This window comes from Xiphophorus couchianus, chromosome 6 (assembly GCF_001444195.1).
Source record: "Xiphophorus couchianus chromosome 6, X_couchianus-1.0, whole genome shotgun sequence".
Taxonomy (NCBI): domain Eukaryota; kingdom Metazoa; phylum Chordata; class Actinopteri; order Cyprinodontiformes; family Poeciliidae; genus Xiphophorus; species Xiphophorus couchianus.
The window spans coordinates 1,082,495-1,107,517 of record NC_040233.1 but is presented as its reverse complement, the minus strand read 5'-3'; the positions used below and the strand labels follow the sequence as shown (position 1 = coordinate 1,107,517).

Below are 25,023 nucleotides of genomic sequence, written 5' to 3'. Positions count from 1 at the left end.
GCGTGTATCCATCCTATTTTACCAAAAGTTCTGTTGCTTTTCTATTTTAAAATATAAGAGAAATAAAATGGGGCTTCTTTAAAAATTTCCTACAGTGAATATCTATATAGAAAATAAGCTATAGATAGATAGCATTTATTGTCATTGAACAGAATTCAACGAAATTTCCATTGCTATCTGTAGTTAACAATGCTAAATGTGGAAGAGACTCCATAACAGTAATCGGATTACTGACAGAATTTGAGAACTAGAGAGAACAATACTTCATAAAAAATATACATAAGTTTTCAGTTTACAAAATGAAAATTAAGTATAGTTTGTGAAACACACAAAAACTATACTTTGTGTGTGTAGTTTGTACCATTGTACCATTTGTAAAATGGTACCAAATGGTACCAAATGGTATGCCTATACCAACATAATTATTTGGGGTATTAGAAATAGTTACATGGAAAAAACAAGACAAACATGTCCAGGTGTGTGTGAAGATCAGCAGGTGTGTGTGTTCAGCTTCAGTCAGGTTTTGTAGAATGGAGAGCTGTGCAGTACTGCAGCGGAACATCCAGACCCACAACAGGCCCCACCACGCTCAGCCATGACAGCACATAGTTCACTGGCCTGTTGGCATGGAAACATACAAGTCAATGAGTTAAAATGGTTTCAAACTGATGAAACCACATTATTATAAAGTAAACTGAAAGCTTTTATTCTTTGATCATTACTTGGCCTCATATTGAAATATTTCCTATAATAAGTCCCCAAAATAAATGTTCCTAAAACCAGTCAGTCTGAAAATCAGGGCCTTGTACAGGTCTGAAAACTCCCACTACACTTCATTAGTATTACATTTACTCACTTAGCAAAGGTGTTAGGACTTTTGTTTTAACAACAACAGCAACATATCTTATCCTGACTGAAGTTCCTGCAGGTCACCTTCAATATGCTGCAGTCCATCAAGAAAGCTCAAGCAACACTCTGACACCACATGCACTTAAACATATGCAGCTTTATGATCTGATTCAACATGAACAACTACAGGATTTATTAAAAACACATCTTGCATCACATTTTCTGTTTTATTATTAAAAAGTTTAAGGACGTTTGATGCAAACCAGGATTTCATCTCAGCAGAGCAGGAAGTGAGAGAGGAGGGTGGAAGTGAGGAGTTTGGTAAAGTGGACAGGAAGAACAGGGCATCATCAGCGTAATGTCATCATCTTAGTCGTTCTTAAGCAGTGGGTCTTTCTTGGATTGAGAACTAGGAACTAGGCCATACCTACCTGCCTTGATCTGGAGCAGCCTGCAGCACAGGTCCCATGAACTCCTCTGTTCTACATGGGTGAAAGAAAAAGAACGGCTGGCCCAGCAAGGGGTGCTCCTGTCACACACACCAAGAAAGAGGTTTCAGCAGAGCTTCACAGAGACCCCTGGGCACCAGGAGGAGGTTGGGAGTTCCTACCTGCTGACTTATTGCATTAAGAGGGCAGTTCTGAAAACACAGCCTGTAGTTTGGGTGGATGGTGCTCCACATCTCCTCTAATGCCAGGCTCCTCCCCTCTGAGACAAGAACAGCAAAAACGCATAAAGCACTAAATTAGACCCAAGGTGAAATGTAAATCCTCTGCAACACACATTATTTGCCATTCTCTGTTCACAAATAACTGCACCTCAGTAGGCCGGGAAGTCACACTCCTGAAGTGACCCCTCTGTCTCTGCTCTGATGCAGGACGGTGATGAGTCTGTGTACAGTCAGGAGCTGGACTGTGCTGCTTTCTGCCAGACAGGCAGTCAGACAGAAACATTGTGCAGATTTACTTTTAGCTGGCTGGCTCCAGCTGAGGTAGAACAGAGTTCAGACAGATGGCGGCACAGACTAGCAGGAGAGCTAACAGCTAGCTGCTGGAGTCATGAAGGGTTGAAAGTCAGCAGAGGTACAGTTGTGAAGAGTGAAGTGGTTGATGATGCTCAAGAGAAAATCTAGAGCTCAGACTAGCTGGTCAGCTAAAACCAGCTAAATCACAAGCCTTGGATAACAGTCCAGTTACTGCAATGATTCAAGAACCTTTTGAAGACCCACAGAGTGTCTGTTAGCTTCTATCTCCATTTCTATGGCAACCCTGTTGTCTCTGACAGAACCTGACTATTGATCTTCCTATGAAGTAACTTATTTACACATGAACTGCATCACATGTAAATTCTTTGATCTGCCAGTTGCATAAACATAATAAAAAATATATATTGCAGATAAAGTAACAGAGCTACTCCAACAAGCTACCACTCTTTTGGCAGCTTATTGTCACAAGAGTGGTAGTTCTGAGAGCTGCTCTTTAGGTTCTTATGACAGAATGGAGATCTGCTTTGTGCCTGTAGAAAATAAAATCTTGTGCCATTTTCAGTTTCTTTACATTTACATCCCAAAACAGCAAGTTCAAAAATAATCTAATATGTTACATTCAAAGAAAGGGCTGAAAACTAAAATCATTACTGCCATCATTTCCTATGTCTTCATCATACCTGCTTCTGTACTGCAGATGACTTTCCTCTGGCTACTCCAGTCAGCACAGACCGATCCGCTTCTGTGGGGAGCCTGATCTGATCCAGGATGGTGATGATTTGATTCAGCTGGTGTTCACATCAAACTGATGCTTTTATAGTGAATGGAGTTATTACAACAAGCTTTAATACTCTCCTTATAAATGACAAAAAATAATGTTTGACTTTCCCTTCAGAGGCTAGGGAGGGGGCTGTTTCTGGCAGGAATAACCAGGCACTCTTATAGAACCTTTAATTGTATGAAAACTCTAAACCTTTAATCAAAAAATGACTTTGCTTCCTAAAAATGTCAACTTAATGCTAAAAAGCAAAGTGAATGTAAGATGCTGCTTTCTGTGTGACTAACCCAAAGTGAACGCTCTGAAATACAGGACAGGAGCTCCGTAGCTGCAGGAGAACAGGATGTGATACTCGTACTGAAGCACCAGGCTGCTGCTGTTAGTCACTGTGTAGCTACCATCATCTTCTTCTTCAGCTCTGAGGAAGTCAGAACCAGTGGAGGCAGCTGGGTCCTGCTGTGAAAGAGCAGACACAGTGGAGCTCAGTATGTCTGACTCTGTGATCGTTACATACTTCAAAGTAAAACAAGTATTTACTTCTTCCTTTTCATGTCCAGTAGAGTCACACAGGGTCTGTGGCTGTGGGTGGGAACTAAACCCCTTCTGGTCATGAAGTGGACCCCAGTCACTAGGAACTGACCTTAGTGCAGTCTTTCTGAGGTAGCCCTCTTCTGAGCCCTGCAGTCATATTAAGAAAATACCATAATACCTTTTAACTCTCCAGCTGTGTGCGCAGTGACAGAGGAAGTACACACCTCCTCACCTGAACCGCTTCCCAGCTCCAGCCATCCCCCAACTGGTCAGAGCGCTGAAGGAGCAGCTGGCAGGACAGACGGAACTGCTCCTCATCCAGGACACTGCAGCTCATCTCTGACAGGACGAGACATGGAGAGAATGAGGGACTACACACACACACGTCCACCCCCCCTACACACACACAGAAAACCACATTCAGACTAAAACCACAAAAGATATAGTTTGGAATGACAGTCCTGGCAAAACGGATTAAACAAAGCTGCAGTTACACTGGAGTTAGCGCAGTTATATGTTGTTGTAAAAATATGTCGAAAAGTTCTGGTTTAAACTTTTGGACCATCTTCTCTACTAACAAACTAGATTCCAACATCTTGTCATACTTTCACAAAACGAGTACATACCTCGGATCCCGTGGAGTCGCTAGTTTGTTGACCAGCAGAGTGTCGGAGATTTAGCGCCGCTCCAGATCCTTCAGAGGCCGCGAGCAGAACAAGCAGCTTATTGCTACAGCTAACTAACTCTGACTACACTGAAGAACATTATAGAGTCTGGCTTAAAAGGAAGAGAAATATCTACATTTTCAAGCAGGAATTTCTTTTTAGAGAGAAAGAGAGAGATAGAGAGCTTCTTCTTCTTCTTGCCATTGTAGTAGATCGCAAACAACTTTCAGGTGTATACCGCCACCTACTGTACACGAGTGTGTAGCATTACTACTTTACATCTATTAAATTCCATTTTTAACTTCGTATTATGAAGAAAATAAATATAGCTTTCCTTAATCTATAAATATCCTCGAAGTTTCCTTCAGTTCCCAATAGTTCTTTAAGATCATATTCCTGTCCTGCCCTTACAATTTTTCTCAACAGTAAGGGTATGTAAAGGTAAACACACACATATGTATTTCTACACATACATAATTTGTGTGGGTGTGTTTACATACATACACACACACATATATATATTGCCATTGGTGACCTTTTACAGCCTAACCTTCTTGATAATGGTGTTAATGGCTGCCTGCAGGACAACTTCTAACTGACCAGACTGTCCCATGATTGTGTGGCCAAGACATATTTCATCATCCTACATTTTCATTATTCAACTCATGTAATATTTTCATCTTTTGAGAAGCAAAATTTTAAGTTTGTCTTTTCATCATTTTGATGAAAAGACAAGTCTTAACATACTAGAAATTCCTAAAACTGTGTCCCAGAATAACACAGCTGTGCCTTCACCTGTTGCTCAGGTAAAGGCATTTTTTAGTCTTTTCATCAAAATGAAAAGACTAAAAAATGCCTCTTGTATTGAATGCAACTTTCACTATTCAAACTGAATAAATGAACTTTGCATATTTACAGGTTTTGAGATGCAGTTGTATTTATTCAACAACAGATGACCAGCAGCAGAGATGGATCCAGAAAACGTTACTTGGCAGGGCAAAATATTAACATGAGTTTTAGGTCAGGTGGCAATGCTGGATGTCCTCGTGAAGTAAAATAGCTCTCTCTCAAACAATCTCTTTTATTGATCATAATCCTGACCATACACTTTCTGACCATACAGCCAAACAGAGATTTAAAGAGGATCTGCAAAAGAAAATGAAGTAGATTGGCAGGATTTGGTTAATCCACATTACTGGGGAATATCCTGCCTGCTGCCTGCTAATTAAGTCATTAGCATGTTAGGACAGTCATGAATGTTGGGTCAATGCAGGTGATAGTGGTTGGAGTTCGTCCCACAATTGTTTAGTTACTGGTTCGACCCCTGCTCCACCACCTCTATCGTGTCCTTGGGCAACATTGCAGTAACATGACACTTCACCTACAAGAAGTGGTCAAAGGGCCCGGTGGCACAGGTGCTGGGCAGTCTCATCTCTGGAAACTGTGGCTCCTATCCATCATGACTGAATGTGGTGTGAAGCGCTTTACGGGCCTCTGGACTTGATAAAGTGCTGTGCAAGTCATTTACCATTTTGCAGCAATAACCTTCAGTCAGAAGCCTTTTAAAATAAGGCTGCTACTGGAGCTCATTCTTGCTGACGCAATCATCAATCCCAATTACTCTTTGAAGAGACTTAGATGACGTGAGTTACAACAGTTTTCCCCCTTTGGCATGAATACAGTATGAATCAAATTCTGAACTCACCTCTCATTCCTCTGTATGAAGTCTTAATCAAAGTGACAACACTCAAATAGCTCTTGCCTGATTTTTAACAGAGACTCTTGGATTTCATACAGATGTTGAAAGTTAGCATCACTGGTGGAATGCAGGGCACACAGAGAATTTTCAGTCTGAAATCACTTTCTTACTGTTACTCAGCTGAAGAAGACCACATCATTCTATATTTATAGTGAACAAACTCTCATGTCTTACTTCATTCACAGGTTTTGGTAAAAAAAAATACTCTGTGGGAAGTAATAATTATAAAATCTTCACACATTCGAATGATGCTTAGTCAGCTAAGTCAAGCAGAGATGGACACATGCAAATACCTCTGGTAGAATTGTAGGACAGCACAATATGTCATCGTTTTTACATGGAACTGGAACATAAAGGAGTTTTTGGTATACATACTGTTAGGGAAAAAATTTATTGGTACAATTAACAACTGCTTCTCCGGGCACCAATACAACCATCAATACTGATATCTGCTGTTTCCAGTTTGATGTTTCAGACTGAAGACCATTTCTAAGTGTGGAAAGTGTGGAACACTGACAGAAAGCTAAATTGGCCAAACAGATTGGGAATAAAGGGCTGCACTTTGTTGGAATGTCAGTCACACTAATGTATGATGGGCTGAAGTGTGCTGAACACTTCTGACAGAGTGGATCCATTCTCTACCACACTGTATCATGCTTTTGGTTGTGGTCCAACTGAGATGTCAGTCAGGCTTTCTGAGAGAAACAGAAAATGACCGTCTTTATCACTACATCTGTCCATGTTTGGTTTTGTTCACCTTCTTCAATATTTTGGAGTATTCTCTTCATACCTCTTGTTTGTTTAATATGAACTCTTAGACCACCTCTTCAGTCCTTCATTCTTAAAACTAAAATAATTTTCTTCTTCTTCAGCCTTTAAATCCGGCTAGAAATGACCTTACAAGTTTGGAGCCATAGGAGAGATTATCCACAGTCCATATGAATGGTTCACCTAATCTAAACATGGGAAACCTTTTGTGTTTCTCTTGCTTGTTTAATGCTATACAGCCATTTAATAACCCTTGCATTTCGCTCCACAGCTGAGATGCCATAGGGGACGCGCTCACCGGCCTCCTCCTCTTCCTCCCCCTCATCCTCTTCTGATATTCCGTCATTGGAAGATCGCCGTGACTGGTCACAATCGGAGGAGATCATAGAAGCTGATCGAAAGTTCAGGCTGACAATGTCCGAGTTGGCCCGTGCAAAGTTCTCGGGACCCACTGCCTCCAACTCCTCAGGGTCAAGGCCGCAATAATTAAAAAAGCGTTCCACATCCGCTCCGGCCCGGGCATACCGATCCGACAGGTCCGATTTGGATCTGTGCAGCGACGAACGACGAGTCACGTTTGAACCCTGCTCCAGATCAATGTTCAACTCAGCTGATGCACTAACAGGGTCTCCAAAGTCACATGGCAAAGACTGTGGAGTTGTGTTGTCACAGGGCGTAGGGGACATTGGCGGGCGCGCACGTGGCAGTGACAAGGATAGTGCAGGAGGGAGAGAGGTGGGCTTTGGTTTGGGAGGGCGGGGTGGAGCTGAAGAGCTGCTAGACTGAGTGGTGCGCAGCGGTTTACCGTTGCACAGTCGGAGGAGGTCAGATGATGAGTGGGAGGTCAGGAGAGGTGGCAGTGGGGAATGAGAACGCTGGACAACTCCTCCTTCACATCCTCTTTCATCTTGGACTCGTCTGCTAAGGTTCAGGTTTCCTGCTTGTTGTGGAGTGCGACGCCCCCCGCTGGCCACTGGGGGGACCTTTAAGGAGTGAGAGAAGGATCTGAGAGAATGCGAGGTGCTTGGACTGGGAGCTGAGTCTGAAGGTTGCTCATTAAGGGTCATGGTGGATCTGTATGTTAGTGGCATCCTAGAAGGAGAAACAGAGTATTAGAAAGCACCACAAACACAAGTGACCACAGAGGACCTACATGTGAGCATAAGGTTATTATAGTAATCACTCTATCATTGAATTTGCTACTGGCTGTGCCTTTACCTGAGCAACAGGTGAAGGCACAGCTGTGTTATTCTGGGACACAGTTTTAGGAATTTCTAGTATGTTAAACACATCACGTTTGACTCCAACAAAGCCTGATTTAAATTTCCTGAAGAGATATATTGTTTAATTAATTACATAGATTTTAACACATCAAGTATTTACAGTTACATTTGTTTTTTTTAAACATACATAAGTTCAGAGCACTGGCAACCTTGCACAAGGTTAAGATTCGATCCCAAATAACAATTGTTAAATTAACAATGTTTATTTTGGAAAAACATTGTAATTCAAATCTCTGAATATTCTCTGTTGCTGGAAAAAAGAATCATATTCTGCAATAATGAAAGTCACTGCATCTAGTGTGAAGTGCTTTGGGGTCCTCTGGACTTGATAAAGTGCTATATGAGTACATATCATTTACCATTTCCCCTTTCAGTTGAAATAAAATAACTGTTCTTCTAATTAGGACAACTAGATATAATAACTGACACACATTTGAATAATTAAAAAAGTATATTTAAAGATCTTCCTGAATTTTTGTAGCATCTAAAACATTTTTTTTTTCAGAAATTCTGCTCATCAAATGCTGCACCAGTCTTCATTTTTAGCCTGTAGACATAGTTGTTTGTAAAGGTCAAAAATTCTGTTTTGACCTTCCATTGTTTTGAAAATATTACTAAGCCACCCCTTAATATGTCTCTGGGCAAATTGCCCTGGTTCTGGAAATTTATTTATGCATAACAATGTTAATGAAAATGTTGTAAAACTTGTGCATGTTTTGTAATTTAAGGTTACTATTCATGATTTCCTTTCGTATCATTTCCTAATTTTTAACCATCAACTGCCTTTCAAAGTTAATTTTTTAGACACCAAATTCTTTGGCAATTTCATTTCCATTCATTTGGTTCTTAATGTTTTAATTTCCACTGGATGAAATTCAATGTACTGTCAATACATAAAATTCCAGATATATACAGTGCCCTATGAAATGTATTCACACCCTTGGACTTTTTCCACTGTTTATTGCTTTTACAAATCAACCATGAACAAAGGCTCTCATGACAAAATAAGTTACAAAAAAGTAGTAACTTTTTTATAGTAGCTAAAAAGTTACTACAAAATAATAGTAATAAAAATATATAGCATAAATAAGTGATTTTTATTGTTGACAATAATAGTCTCCAAATTGCACATAACATGAAAAAAACTATAGACATTTTAATAGTTAAGACTGTTACTTAAAGGTTTGAAAAAACTTGGAGAGTTCCTAAATAATTGTTTTTTATGAAAAGGACTGTTAAAAACAGCCTTCTCAGGTGGTGCACAAAATAAACAGACCTTAGAATATCTTGGTTTCCTCCAGATATCTACATAGTTTCTCCTATTAGAATTTCACAATCACATTTCCATCTTCCAATGATCAAATTCAGAATCATTTTATATCAGGCAAGAGTTTTTGCTGAGGTGTAAGCTCAAATTTAGTGAAAATACGTCTTTCAGCTTTTTGTTAGTGTTTGTTCAAATCTTAGCTTTAAAATCAGAGATAGAATTAGCAGAACTCGGTGTATTAGGCATTAGAAATACTCTAGACAATATGCAACCGTCAGCAGTGACTCACCCCAACGGTGTCCAGCTTCGGGCCATTCTGACTGATGACCTCATGAGAACGGCACTTTTAGCTCCACCTGACAGTCCTTCAGAACCTGCTGCTGAGGATGAAGATGAGTTCAGCAGATTTTTTAAGATCTCCAGATTTAAATTCTCCAGTTTGCTGCTGCCACAGCTGGACGCACATGTGTCTGACTTTGCGTTGTTATTGGATGCTTTGAAAGGGATCCCGGCTCCGTTCCCTCCTCCACCAATCCCAGGGCTTTTCTTTGGCAGGATGGAAGGGTCAACGGTGGGCTTGGCCAGGACAGGCGGTTTGACTGGTTCTTGCTTGGCGTTGATGACCTCCTGACTCTTGACATACTTTGCTTTGTCAGCTTCTAGTCTCTCAACTGCACTCAGGCGGTTTGGGTTTGGTTCCGCCTGAGAACACATTAAAAATGAATTATTCTATGTTTCAGGCATGGAAAAATAAACATTTCATCATAAAGCAGTATAATCCAATTACTGCATACTTCTGCAACAAACCAATCAGATCAATGAAATGTTCTAACCAAAGAACATTCTCAACAATGACCACAAATATGTTTGAGGAAGTCAAAGTGAAGATTTAAAGCCAAAGCATCTTTGCATCTGCATCTTAACTCGAGTCGAGCAAATCTCAATCTCGTTGTAATCTGTTGATGACAATGACAAATAAATCTTATCTTATCTTATCTTAGGATATTGTAACAACTGTCAAGAATGATGGTAATAGCATCGCACAAACAATAGGTTTCTCCTTCACCTTTAGATCAACAGTGAGATGGTCAAACATTTTGAAAGGTGGATAACTGGGTGTTCCAACAGGAAAATGAATAACATCAAGTAACTGGAATAATGTTGGCCTACTGAAAACAACACGTATAGATGTTGGGTCTGTGCCAGTAGACCAATCTCTTTGAAAGATGTTTACCAACTCTGTGGCAAAGCTCTTACAGAGGTTACAAAAAGCAGTACCCAGCAAGTTGGAACTCGCCCAGAGACATTTAACTATATACAGGAGTGCACTTCCACTGCGGATCCTAAAGGTTTTTTCTCCAAAACTTAACTTTCCAAAGGCTTTTTATTCACCCAAGATGTTTTCTGTGAGTTTTGAATGGGGTCTTAAACCTGGGCAGTAAAATATGACTCCTGACACTGAGAAGGTTATCGTTCTGCAGCAGTGCCATGACAATAAGGGGGCACAGGTTTCCAGGTGGTGGTGCAGGTTGCCCCTCTTGTGTGGTGGAATGTGTGAGGGAGCTCGGCTACATTGTCGAGTGGTGGTCTCCTGGAGGGTGGTCTACGCCTCTTGGGGACATTTCGGACAGGCTGAATTGACCCCTGCTCCCTTGGACTTTCCGATTGGGGTGGGATCATAAAATCGGCCTGCTGAGCGCTGGAAGGCTTATGACCTTCTCAAACATATTACTTCCTCTTAATTCCAGATGACAAATTAGTACACACATGTTCATAAACACACACAATCACTGTTACATAATTCAAAAGGTCATACCAGCACAGGTTCAAATTACATAATACAACCTGTGTCACATGATATCATGGGCAACCATAATTTAATAAAGTCAATCACGCAATTAGGACACCATCCCCTGAAGTTACTACTGAATTATCATTAACCAAGGGTCCACACGCTGTGGACACAGCGTAGAACAAGGGGCTGGTTTTTACCAGGTGGGAGCATTCATCTTCTTCATATGAAGCTGGATGTCATATGAAGAGTGGTCCAGCTTTTTCATATGGTTTGCACGTAATGCTAAAGTAAGACATGTGATTAAAAAAATCCAATTAGGATTACAAGTAGCCATCTACAAACATTATTCGTGACAATTTACACACAGCTGTTAAGCTCTGAAACTGAATTTAAAAATCACTTTTAAATTAGAAGAATTTCGAAAAAATAGATCTTTAAAAATAAAATCCTTCAACATATGTAGGGTCACATTGTAACGCATTATTGTTTCCATTTATCATGGTTTCTTTGACAAATTAGAATGGTTCAAAGAAATTATTAAAGGCCAAACTAATCTGACCTTCGACCTCAGCTGTAGGAGTCCTCATTAAGACCACAACAATGATATTCTCACCTGCCTTCTGAAGTACTCAGGGCCCTTGTTGAGGATGCGAAGAGGTACAGTGGAACTGAAGGGCGTGGTGGGGCCAGCAGACTTGCTACCTGGCAGGGGAGGAGCCAATGTCTCTGTCGGCATGGCAACAAGGCGATTGGGGTGGCCGGCCGTGGTGGCAATAGGTGCGGGGTGGTTGACAGAGGGTGGGGTCACTAAGGAACCCCCAAAACATGAAGACACAAGGTGGAGGCAAGAAAAAAAGTCTAAAAGCAGGCAAACCCCCTCACCCTGCACATCGCTTCTGAGAGAAGGCAAGAGTTACTGAAGAGGAGTGGTGGGAGAATACTATAGTCACATAAACAGATTGAAAGGATGATCTCTGCTCTCTAATCTCTGTTAGCTCTTTGGATTAGAGCTTCAATCATTTAGGTTGGGCAACAGAACAATGGAAAGGAGGCAAAAGAATGCAGTGACAGTAAAGTGAAACTCAAGACGTGTGACAGCAGTGTGGTGTGGATAAGAGATCCCTTTCAGCCTGGGGACAGCAGAGGCTGTTAGAAAATCAACAACCTACTGCCTCTCCACTGAGACCAGCTCTCCCTTCAGCCTGATAAGCATCTGAAAAGGGAAAAGAAAAAAACAGTCAATAGAGTAGTTGGACATCATTTACCTTGCAATATAGAACTGCAGTATTTCTGCAAGCAAACAAAGTAAATCATACATTCATCTGAAGTCAGGCCATGACTGAGTTTTGTTGGTACAATTTTTTTGATGGTCAAATCTTTTCTTTCTTGTTTTCTTTGCTTTTTTAAAAAAAATAAATAAATGTGAAAACAGATGAAACAACTAACAACAAACTGACATCTGTATATGATTTAGTGCCCACTAAATGAATATTCCTAGATCATAACTTTTAAGTAGCATACATGAAAAATAATCTTACCCTGGTCCAATCAAAAATAAAGGATTTTTGCATGACAGGCAAAAATCTTGTGCAAAGATGTTTGCATCTTTTCATATCTGCTCATTTGAATAGTTAAGTACAGTTTTTTGTTCCTTCTTTCTTAAAAACATATTTTACATCAAAAATATCTTTACCTTGCAAACAATATTTACCAGTTTGGAGGCTTGCTTTGGCTCTGCTCATTGATTCTATTAAACTCTCTGCTTTATTGCTGCCTGTGTATTTGGCCTCTAGGTGCTGCAGGTTGTCAGTGGGAGTCACAGTCACTGTCAGGTAAAAAACAAAAGAACAGAGTAAAGCAGAGCAGCAGAAGTTCCTCATGTCAGCAGAACTTCACTTTCAGATCAATGAATGACCTTGAAGGTGATGTTGTTCTAAGCGGTAGATGGATAACAGCTCTATGAACCCTTTTCATACACAGGTGTGACTGTGGGGAACAGCTATTTAAAGCTGCTTTCTTGTATGTATGTGGCTAAGGAAGGTAGACTAGTGTGTCATTTTAATAAATAGCCATTCGCCACCTACTGGGCAGCCACTGTAAGTTCCCTGAGAATTTCTCCAAATCCACAAGAACAGAAATGTTGAACACCTTAGGAATATCTTGCCAATTGTAAGGCAAACCTTTAGGTATAAAAACATGAGTAACAGCAAAGTGCTAACAGAAGAATGAACCAGTCTGCATCACTGGCTCTAGCCACATTATGGTCTGGACTCATAATGTGACTATATTGTTCTTTGGGGAGTGAGTGGGAATCGAACGTGCTTCAGTGGGAAGGGCAGCCACCTTGCAGTCAGATAATTTGAGGTCCAATTCCAGCTTTCTCCCAAGCCACACCAATGTGCAACTGGGCAATACACTCATCCAAAAATTGCCAGCTGACAAGACCTGAAATTCACAGTGGGATTGTGGGTGTTGCATATTATACAATCAATTTCTGCAAATCTAGTTTTTATAATTTAATTGAAATAAAATTTTTGTAAAGCGCCTTGAGATAACATTTGCTGTGAATTGATGGAATTTAAATACACTTAACTGAATAAATCCAGGAAATTCCCTCATAGAACTACAACAGAAATGTGTAATAATGTGGATGTTTGTTTTGGACCATGAATGATAAAAAAACAACAACACATCGGTTACACACTTGGGACGCTCACTCCTTCAAAGTAAAACATCCCTCAGCTGTGCCAGTGTGTCTCTTGCTAGCAGACCAACAGTCGTCGGATTCAACGGCTTTAACGGTAAACCAATCAAAACGTGGACTGCTGGTTAAAACATGCATTTAACTTAACATTAACAATTTTAACTAAAACATTTTTGTTGTTTTTGCGTGCAATATTTGCCACACTTCACTTTACTTTATCAATCCATTTATTATTTCTATTTTTAATCGACAATTTTGACTGGATTAGTCCTCCACAGGAACAAAGGAGCAACTGAAAATGGACTAATCCAATTCTTGTGAAAAGACATGAAGAGGCAGAAGGAGAAAGAAGAGATGGAGGCTGGAGAGCAAGGCGAGGCACCAAGGATTAATGAGGCAACCAAAATAATTCAAAAGGGGCCATTGACACATTTTGCATAAATTCAACATAATACTCTAACCTTTTCCAAATAAACAGTTGCATCATGCATAATACTTAAAATCAATTAAACATTTACCAATACATTTCAACAACAACATTACTGGACTCATTAAATACCAAACACTGTATTCCCAAAACATATTTACAATAAGATCGACAGGCAAATGCAGCATTCTGGATGAAGAGTTGTGGATAAACTGGAGTAAAAAGTAAGAAAAACAAGTCATTTATACACAGGTCTGCAACAAAAGAATTTTTATCAGACCAATAACCGGGGCTCTCAGTAAGAGATGCTGGCATCCATTGAGCTAGAACAGTAAAAACACTTTATTGCTGCAGCATTGGCTGGATTAAATTAACGACAGCAGGAGAAACCAGGCCAGGTTACAGAACAATGTTCCAATGTTTTATAGTTTCCTGTCACTTTTGAAAGGCACTGTGGATATTTCTTCCAGTATACTTCAGAAAGGAATAATTTATTATTCAAATATTTATCAGTTAAAGCCAATACACAATATTTGGATAGTTCTGGCCTCCCAAAATAAAGACATTTAATTTATTTGGACAAAAATGAGTCTGACCTCCGTGTTTCTTGACTGAATCTTCACTTTACTCAATTTAGAATAGAAATACCCTATATTGTTCCACAGTGTGGAAATTCCAGTGCAACAGTAACAAAGTGACAAAGAATGCAGAGTCAAATAGAAAAAGAGTGTTGAACATTTTTTTTGATATTTTGTCTGTGAATTGTTGCTTTATTGGATGAAGTTTTTAGTAACAATTTCACAGCGAGTGAGTTCTGTATTCAAAGATAAAGACAATCCAAGCAAGTAGTGTGTGACCTTTTTATGGTGGTTTTTGGTGGCGACTTTTATTGTTTTGGCCAGGCAGTGCAATTGGTTGCATTTGTTGAGGAGACACAGAATTCTCCCAAAAGCTTCATCGCCATGTTCTCCAAAATGATGCCAACACTCTCCTTTATTTTTAGTGTCAACAAAAGAGACGTGCTTAATACCATTAATCTCATTGGAGAAGCCATCTGGAAGCCCCTCCCCTGCTGTCATGTCCACTACACTGTCTACACATGTCATTGTCATTGTATTCATTGTAATGAATAAAAAGCGGGTAACTGATTTTGGGTAACAATCAGTTACCCATGATTTTACCTTCAGTTAGTTTAATGTACCTTTTAAATACAGATGACATAATTTGCAGTTTGGGATGTTTTGTGATCAGCAGAAATTACTGACCCACATTTGAAGCAATAATACCACTCAAATTAAATGACTAAATAGTGCAAACTTGTGAGATAGTGAAAAACAAAATCATTCAATTCAATTGAGTTTATTTATCCCGATAAGATAGATACAGGAATACATTTCCCATGTGGGAACATAAGCAGTAATTCTGCTCTCAACACAAAAAATTGGAGGGGAGTGTCAGGCCGACTATTGTCACCTTAAAGTTAATCATATTATGCAGCAGAATAATAATCTGAAGCACGGCAACGACTCAAGGGTTCAATCAAAAAAACTAAATTAAGGTTTTAGAGTGGCCTGGTCAAAGTTCAGCCTTAGATTAAATTGACCTAAAACATGATGTACATGCAGGAAAACCAGCCAATACAGCCGGATTAAACATTTCTACAAAAGAGAAAAATGCACAAAAATTCCTCTACAGGGATGTGAAAGACCGACTGCCAGTTATTGCAAACATTTGACAGCAATTGCTACCATCAAAGCTTGAACAATCAGTTATTATATTCAGTGGAAAGTGGGTTTTTTAGTTTCACAACTGGCCTACCACTTGTTATGAAGCCAGAAGAAGAAAGGCTGATCATTTAACAACTTCAGATGAGGACAGTCACAATAAGCAATCAATGAATTGCATGATAAATTGACACAAACTCAAACATTTTCATTTGCATATTTTTTCTCTTTTCTCTCTACCAAAAACTGGATGACAAAAGTCTTCAGTCTGGTGCTTTGGTCTCAGCTAACCCTTTATTTGAAGAAAAATGTTGTTTACAGACACTTCAACAGTATTTTATTTGTTGATTCTATTGTATTTTTGTTATTTAAAATATCGTCCAGTTCCAGTGTTAAATGTTCATCAGAATTTAAAGTTTCCCGAGAATGTGTTCTTGCATTATTATGCAATTATTACCATTATATAACTTGAAAATGTTCTCTAAACAACAACCATTTGACAGCTGACAGAACAGCTGTCAAATGGTTGTATATTTGCTTACAATTTCATGTGAATTTTAAGTGAACTTTTGAAATTTTGCAAAAGAAAAAAAAAAAAGTTAATTGCAATTCAAGGGAATTTCCATCTACTGCTTTGGAGTGAATCAAACTACACAAAGCGCAATTTAATCAGAGGTTGATGCTGCCTACAGCTGTACTGGAGCAGATGTAGAGGTTGGAAACCACATCTCAAAAAGTTGGAGGTTTGACCTTGGAAATTTTTTGTTTTGTTCCTCTAAAAAGCCACTGATGCACCAGTCGATGGGAATAGGCCTGTCAAGATAACAAATTTTGTTGAATGATAAATTGTCCCATAAGTTATTGCGATAAACAATATTGTTGTTTTGAGACCATTTTCATCTAATGTAAAGGTGATGACATAAAAATGCAAGAACACATTCTCAAAGATCAAGATCAGAAGCCAAATTCAACAGATATTTCATTCAAACTATTGTAAGAATGAAAATTGGAGTAATGAAAATGTATAATGTTTGAATTTTTTTCTGAAAGGTGATGTGTAATTGTGAAAGGTCCCCCGATGGGGGAGAAAAAAAGAAAAAAAAAACAGTTGGGTGATGGCTTGCTGAGGAGCTTTAAAAATGAATACGTTAGATTAAAAAGTATTAATTTTTAATCTAAAACTATAAAGTACATGAATACTTTGTAGTTTTGGCCATTTTTCACTTTTCTTTCAGTCATGATTACTGGTGAGTGATATTTGTTTTTGCTCTTTTGAAGAATAAAGTCAACAGAAAGAATCTAAACAATCCTAATTAAAACTTTACATAAAGTGGAAGTTTTGACCTATAATAAGATAAACAAGTTGATTAAATGGAAACCATCCTAACCTATGATCCGTTTGCTTATAACTAGAAGTTGTTAGGGAAAAACATCTACTTGTTTGAAACTTAGTTCAGAAAGTTGCAAATATCCAAAAACATCTACTTGTTTGAAACTTAGTTCAGAAAGTTGCAAATATCCACTAGTGTTCTGTTCAGAACTGGTGGTAAAGAACATTTTAATGGACATTGTTATCTTAATTGTATTTACTTATTTATTCTCCTGTCTGTTGATTTCATGGGCTCTTCATTATTTGTTGCTCACATGGGGGTGGTGGTTGCTTGTGAGCGGGGGCCGCTGAATACAGAAATAAAGCAATATAGCCGTTTAAAGATACACAATAAAATGCCCTGTATAGTTGAGTCATCAGACCAAAGCCGTTGCTATGGTAATGCCACAAAGCAGCCTGCTTGCAGTACACCAAGAAATATAGAGACAAGCCTAAAACTTCTGGAAAAAAGTAATTATGAGTAATTAGACCAGATTTGAGCTGCATAAATGCAACCATCCTCACTACATCAAGACAGAGGGGAACGTTATAACACTGAGAAAACGTTTCATCAGAGGTTCTGCAGAGGACAATCATGAAAATATTCAAAAATACAAAGCCAAGCCAAACTAAAACACTGGTCTGTTTGTCAGGGATCCATTGATACAGGTGATTGTTGAGGCATGTCTTCTGGAGCTTCTGACCGAACAGATCAGGCTGACTTGTGTTAAATGCTCTGGAGAAATCAAAGAACATGATCATCATAGCTATCTGCTTTGTCCAAATGACAGTGGGCTTGTTGATGCAGTCCTATGATGCCATTTAAACTTCAACTAAATAACAATAAATAAGTTGCAAGGATTCCTGATATGTTCTTGTTTGAATACTCAAGTGGCCCAACAGGAGTCTCTTCAGGACATTGGGACAAGGCTAAATATCTTCTGCAGCCCTGGAACCTTCTCCTAGGTCAGATTAAAGTTGAAGAGATGCTGCAGAATCCCACAGAGCTACCGTACTCTGTAAAAGCCTTCAGGGTTTGGAAATTGACATCATCTGGAACTGGTAAAGTTTAGTCTCTCCCACTGCCTCCTCGCCTGACTTCTAAAGACAGATAGGTGGGAGGCGGAGGCAAAGGGAGCAGCAGCATCTCCTGATTTGGTTGAAGACAAACATTTAGAACCACTAGGCTCTATGGCTGAGGTGGAAAACAGGATTTTGAGGTGTGACAGGAAAGCTGTTGCTCAAGCCGTCTATTGGGACGTCTGCTTGGTTGAGAAAAGGATGATGCTGAACTTGTTCATGAACTGAACCTATTGAAGAATGTGTTCATTTCATTTGCTGTGTCCAGAGCTCCATCTATACGTTCCTCCTTCTCCTTGAGGTCTGTGGTTTTCAATATACCAGACATTTCTGTTAGCATTAAGAATCAGAATGCCTTTATCGTCATTGTACAAAAGCACAGTGGAATTTCTGGAATTTGCTCTCTGGCTTAGTATGTTTTCTAGCTGTCTATAATCTTAATTATAAGTTACTATATAGTCCTAAATAATTCCAGTCTCCCTCCTTAAAGTTTCCTTTTTCTTGTTTAGCAATTTCTTTAGGTCACTGCTGATCCAGAGTTTGCTATTGGGAAAACATCTAGCTATTCTAGTAGGAATTGCACTGTCTGTAATTCATATACTGTACATTTAGTCGGTCCCATTTTCTGCCATGGCACTGATGTCCTTTCCATGTGGCTGACAGACTGGGGTCTGCAACCTCAAAACAGCCCAAAACAGTCCTGCAGAAATTCTTCAGCCCCCTTTTGCAAATTTTTTTTATTACATTTGGCCTTTAAATGAAGGGTTTATATTTGGAGCAAAGAAAAGCAAGGTTGTCATCTGATTTTTCCAGAGAAGATCTTGCTTTAAAGATTGATAACTCTGACATTTGCATAAAACAAATCCAACACTGTTTTCTCTGGCGGCTGTCAAATGGTTGAAATGTTAGAAGTGCAGTAGAGAGTGAGGCATGAATAAAACTAACAAATATTGCCACAAACGCATTGGAGTGGTGTGTCTGTAGTTAGCAACTGAACTGAAGGCATCAAATGCATGGTTTGCAACAGCTGACAGAGGGATGTAAACAGTTCACAAAATGACACAAGAGTAAATGATGTGGACAAAAACTTACTAAGTTCAAATGACACTTCACAGTAACATATCATGGATGACACAATCTGTTGTTCACGAGCACTGCTAAATCCACCTCCTTTGCTCTTTCTTCTCCTTTTTAAATCTCTGTCTGCTTGTGTGGTCAGACAGTTCAGCAGAGAGACACAGTTGATGATAAGATCCTGCAGCCATGTCTCGCTAAAACACATAGTACTGCATTCCTGGTAATCTGTCTGGATCTTACAGTTCATCCAAACTGTTTGCCAAAAGTCTCACTTTGCCCTTTATGATCAATGGTTTGAATTTCCCTCTTTATTCTCATTACATCACGACAAATGTTCAAAAGTTAAAAGGTATCGCCAAAAATTCTTCCAGCTGCACTGCATCCAAAACCAGAGATTAGTTGTCCAAAAATGTACTGAATCATAAAAAGAAGATTGCTTAAATTTGGTTTTGAATTCAGGAATGATGAGCAATCAAATCCCTGGTCAGACAGCAACTCTGAGGCAAAGTTCATGACCTTTTCCAGCTGGGATAAACGGAGCCACTCAGGGCAGGATCTGAGAAAGTAACCACCTGGATGCACTCCTGGCCGCTGACACGACATGACTGTTTTCTAGCACCTAAACTCCAGGCCTCCCTCTTAAAATATTCAAAATATTCACAACATTTTCCTAAACTATGGCAAATTTTAATTAAAGTGTAATATTGTTTTCATGATGCATCCTTTTAATGCTATTTAAGATTACGGACAGAGACAATTTACACTTCAGATGTATTTTAAAGGCTTGAGAGTTAAAGATTTATTTAAAGAGACCAATGTGATTTTTAATAAATACTGATGCCAGCAGAGGATTTTGTGTAAACCACACAGAAAGCTTTTTATGGTGAATTTAAGGCACTGATATCAGATTATTTATTTTCAGATCTTTCTAAGAATTTTCAAGCTAATGTTTTAAAAACTTTGACATTTGTTACCACTTCAGAAACAACACTGAAAGAAGTTGGAGTAAAACATTGTGAGCATTGAATTTGAAGACCATAAAACAAGAAATGTAATGAAGAACCTAATTTTACTGGGTAAAATTCAAAGGCTTTGATCAATCAAAAGTACTGAAACAGAGGGTAGCTGTGGCTACAATCAGTAGCTTGACATTATCAGCATGTCACTGTGTGTGTGAATGGAAATGACTGATTTCATGTAAAGCATTTTTGCTTAAAACCAAGATTAAAATCAGCTGATTGGAAATTAATTACAGTCAAATAAAATATGGAGAATTGTGGTCAGAAAACTTAAGGAGCAGAATCCTAACCCTAGCAGACAGACAATATTAGTTTATTATATTCCCAGTGATAACCAGGGAGATGTTTTACATATTTATCATAAAGTTCATGTGTAAGAGAATCAAAATAAATTAATGTTTACTGATCCCATGGAAACACTGTAATGCCATGATGATATTTCTATCCAACGTTATACCAAACTTGACTTTTATTTCTACAATGTGACGGTATGACCATTGTGTTCCTAACTTCCTTTTTTTCAACCACTTATTAGTTATAGTCTTTATTATTATTGTTCGGCCAATTAATGTGAAAATCCTACAAGAAACTTTTTTCTGATTTTGTATTTTTGTAGCTTGCAGTGAGAACAAAGGATAAATTTAGTCAATTCTGTAAAGGTAATCTAGAGTATTTCTCTTAATTAAAATGTAGTGAAAATGTACCAACCATGTTTTTTTTGTTTGTTTTTTGCAGCATTGCACTGCTAATGCATGCTTATGCTGGGGGAACCAACACCAATTTTAATCTGAACTATTATTAACCATTTCAGCTAAACAGGCTGTGTGAAGACACACAGGAGCTTTCTCAAAATCAGAGATGAAGAACCATCATTTCCAACCAGAACTACTACACTCATAAACGCCCAGCAGCAGCAAATGGGCTGCTACTAACACACACAATCCTCTGAGGAAGATGAGGGACAGAGTTCGCTTTGTTTTATAAAATTATATATATATATATATATATATATATATATATACAGTATATATGTATATAAAACAAAAGTAATTCATTCTGTAGAAAAAAACTATGAAATAAACACTGAAACATGAAATGTCCTGTGTGATGTATGTGCATATATCAGTGTGTGGTTGTGTAGCTCATCCAGTAGTGATGGATCCAGGATTCAAACACTAGTTCTTCCTCTTCAGTTCAGCAGTTAGACATGAAGTTAATAAAAGGTTTACTTTATATTGATGCTGATTTTATGATGTTGTTTAAACTGGGGTGCACTGATTGTAGTTTTCTGGCTGATCACTGAACTTTAAAAGACGCAGTTCTGATTTTTTGACTGAAATTGTGCTAAATATAGCAACAACTTTGCAAAGCTGGCAGACATGACCTGGTGGTCTGTCAGTCAGCCCTCTCTCACAGCAGAGCAAAAAGGGGCTGTGGCAGATTTTCAGATATTTCTGGAGGCAGATGAGATCAGTTTCTCATGCAAGTATTGGCTGACCTCCCAAAATGAAGGAACCCGGGTTGAAAAGGTGGATTCCTGGTTTAAATGTATCCGGGTCCTTCCTGCTTTCTTTCTTTTGCATTTGTTTATTTGATGACTCGGTTTCTAATTATCAATTGAAAATGACATCAACACTTAGTCCAGTTTGGAACTTCTGAAGCCTGAGTGAGAAATGTAAAGAGCAGAAGAACTCAAGGATGCAGCAGGAGCAGATAGAAGCATCTAACTGTTGTTCCGCTCAGCTCGAGCGACCTAGGAGGCTGGAGCAGACGGGTGTGTCAGCAGAGGCACGTTAGCAGCTGACAGCCACTACACGAAGAGCGCGTGCTCGTGCGCGCGGTGCTGATGCTTCGCTATGCCAAACCCCCCCGAGCAGAAAGGCACGGCACGGCACGACACGGAATGTGTTCCTGACTCTGCACAGCGGGCTTAAAAACCAAGCTGCTGTTCCCAAAGCACACAACCACAACATCAAACACTAACGGTGCCTGGCAAAGCTCCCCTCTGCTGCTGCCTGAATGACAATCTGCCGAACAATAGACCTGAGCGGATCGGCCGGAGGAGGGACGGCGAACCCCGCGGGTGATGATGGAGCCAAACATGCAGATCAGATGGAGCAGAACTGTTTATGTGTCCTACCTCAGCTTCGGAGTGAGAAAACAAAGGATGCTGCAGCAATTTCTCTCCGTCAGATCGGTGCGTTTGTTCGGCCTGACAGCGTCCAGTCCTCCGCCAGCAGCAATGAGCAGCAGCGGCACTTTCTTCCGCCCAGCCTCTTCACAATCAGGTCCTTTTCTGTTCGAGACTCCCAGCAGCCTTTCACCTAGAAATCTACGTTCACTCTGTAGACCAGGGTTTTTACTCAAAAAGCCACGCTAAAGATAAAGGCGACACAAAATTTGGTTTAATATATATATATATATATATATATATATATATATATATATATATATATATATATATATATATATATATATATATATATATATATATAGCCTTCTATTTGAAACCACTCCGCAGTTTGTTTTTTGTCCGCAATAAAAATGTTTTAGTCCATTTATTTTGTATAAAACTACTTTGCTTTTCAAGTAGAAAGATGAAACAAATTAAGAATTAAAATCTTATTTGATCATTTACACTCTTAGAGAGAAAATGGAGCTGCAGCTAAGTGCAGCGCAAACCAAGAAGTTAACATAAATGCATAAAAAAATATTTTTAATTTTGATTTTATTTTGGAACTGAGGATGACATTTTCCCGTTCGGTGTTGTGATTTTAGCAAACCTAACGGAGAGCGGCTCAGACCCTGCAATGAGACACATAAATCCAGATGAAGGGGAGAGGACCCCCCCCCCCTCTAGCCTCGTTCCTTTTTTACTCTAACTAAACCGTCCTGCTCTCACACACACTCTCTGCATGTTTGCCTTTTGGATATATTGGAGCAGCTCTTTGCATAATATTAGATTTTCTTGGATGTCGCTGGCTTTCAAGCTGTTTCCCCTTCCCTCCTGAATGGAGCGGTCCGTCCGTTAAAGGGCCAGTGCTTGGATTGTCAGCTGCAGCGTCTCAGGTTGACTGCGACAGAAGGTGATCTGCTTTAACTGCTGACGTCTGATCAAGTTTGTTAAGGTTTTATTTGAAGGACTTATTTATACCCGAATAATAAGATAATATATTGAAAAATCCACTGTTTGCTAAAAAAAAAAAAAAAAAGTCAGTAGGCTATATTAAAAATAAACGCATTATATAAACATTCTAAAATATTTGAACATGGGGGTGAAGCCCCTCCCCGTTTCTGATTAGTAACAGTCCAGCCCAGAACCAGGCTCTTTTACTGTCTGTTGAGTTTCTTTCGTGTTTGAGTTTGATGCTAATTGCAAATAAACTTATAATGAGGGGCAACATCTGCTATACAGTAAACAGCAGTCACATTCTTCACCAGTGTTGTATAGTAACGAAGTAAAAATACTTCACTACTTTACTTAAGTATATTTTGGAGTACTTCATACTTTCCTCGAGTATGAAAATTTTTGATGACTTTCACTTTTACTTCACTATATTGCCGAACTTAATTGCGTACTTTTACTCCGATACATTTTCAATGTGTGGTTTAGTTACTCGTTACAAAAAAGCGAGAGAGAGAAACGCAAGTGTTTTGACCCCACCTACTGATTAGCAAGTAGCAAGTAGGCTACCGATCAAAGTCCGTAGCCTACTTGCCTGGGCTTGTTCATCACCTCCAATAGGATACACCTGTTTAGCTTCTCCCATTAAACACAAAGCAAGTCTCGCAATCAGCAGCAGCCACATGGAGGAGGAGACGGAGACCACAACGACTGCAACTACGTCGGACACGGCTCCAGGGGAACCACCAGCTGGTGATGAGAGCCCATGGCCTTATTTAAACACAATATACTCTTTCGTGGGTGTTAAAGATTCGTCGTACCGCATGCAGTGTATGTTATTCCTGCCCAAAGATGTGGAAATTCTATCTTACAAAAACTCCCCGTCCCACTTGAAGAAACACGTCGAGGTAACGTCTTATGAAATGGTTATAATCCTCCTGTTTCAGTAACTATAGCTTGGTCACTAGACACTACTGTATTGTGAAACGTTGACCATAAATGAACTTTGTTTGGCATTGTTTCAGTTCCACACGTGGTGTATTTAGCTTAGGCCTAATGTTGACTGTAGCAGGCTACCTAGACTCCTCTGTTCAAGGGGGACAGAAACCATAGCGATAGCAATTTAGACTAAATTTAACGAATATAGAAAAGGCATGCAAGTTCAAAACCAGGTTTACAGATGCCAATAAGCTGCATTTCCCTCCCAATTCTTTTTTTCTTTTGCATAATGACCAGTTGTGTGCACCACCTACTGACTGTAGCATTGACTGATTCACTGATTTGTGAAGTAGAGTAATCGTAACAGATCTTTTTCTTCATGTTGGCCGCATTTTCTGTACTATTTATTTTTCTCATTTTCAGCACTGACCTTACTTGAAGGGAAAACTTAAGGCTTACAAAAACTTTGTATTTTCTGTCCTGGAGGGTTTACTAAGAAGCTGGTTCAGTTGTAAAGCAGGTTAAGTTAACCTTGTGCTATAGGTAAAGCACCTCATTTTCTTAACTAAATGATGCCTGCAGGTATATCTATTAGCAGGTTTAATTTTGCCTGCACTTGGTTGGGTACATTATTTTAAGTGTATTTGACAAGTTTACCAAAATATAAAAAATGTCATTCAAACTGCATTTGCTTTGTTTTACTTTTTACTTGTACTTTTCATTACATTACTTGAGTACATCCATTTTTACAGTAGTTTCCATACTTAAGTACAAGAAGTTTCAGATACTTTAAGACTTTAACTCAAGTAACATTTCAGTCAGTGACTTGGACTTTTACCAAAGTCATATTTTGGAGAGGTACTTATACTTTTACTAGACT

The 25,023-nt window shown here is 39.1% G+C and overlaps 2 protein-coding genes across 5 annotated transcripts; both read right to left on the bottom strand.

Moving 5' to 3' along the window:
- Nucleotides 1–276: 276 nt before the first annotated feature.
- On the bottom strand, nt 277–4,024 carry atg10 (ATG10 autophagy related 10 homolog (S. cerevisiae)). Of its 3 annotated transcripts, none has more exons than XM_028021195.1 (7): nt 3,770–4,024; nt 3,376–3,482; nt 3,150–3,290; nt 2,900–3,065; nt 1,460–1,557; nt 1,281–1,378; nt 277–618 (listed from the first exon to the last, which is right to left on the bottom strand). In XM_028021195.1, exons 2-7 carry the CDS (start codon nt 3,478–3,480, stop codon nt 513–515), a joined length of 714 nt encoding a protein of 237 aa, XP_027876996.1. In that variant the 5' UTR covers nt 3,481–3,482; nt 3,770–4,024; the 3' UTR covers nt 277–512. The 3 variants fall into 3 exon arrangements, with proteins under 3 accessions (XP_027876996.1, XP_027876995.1, XP_027876997.1); XM_028021194.1 differs by having other exon boundaries at nt 2,900–3,068; nt 3,770–4,023; XM_028021196.1 differs by having other exon boundaries at nt 505–618; nt 1,277–1,378; nt 2,900–3,068.
- Nucleotides 4,025–4,873: 849 nt separating this feature from the next.
- On the bottom strand, nt 4,874–22,429 carry fam110b (family with sequence similarity 110 member B). 2 transcript variants are annotated; one of them, XM_028021624.1, is made up of 5 exons: nt 22,221–22,429; nt 12,374–12,505; nt 11,294–11,893; nt 9,175–9,587; nt 4,874–7,427 (listed from the first exon to the last, which is right to left on the bottom strand). In XM_028021624.1, exons 3-5 carry the CDS (start codon nt 11,414–11,416, stop codon nt 6,524–6,526), a joined length of 1,440 nt encoding a protein of 479 aa, XP_027877425.1. In that variant the 5' UTR covers nt 11,417–11,893; nt 12,374–12,505; nt 22,221–22,429; the 3' UTR covers nt 4,874–6,523. The 2 variants fall into 2 exon arrangements, with proteins under 2 accessions (XP_027877425.1, XP_027877424.1); XM_028021623.1 differs by having other exon boundaries at nt 12,392–12,505.
- Nucleotides 22,430–25,023: the final 2,594 nt, after the last annotated feature.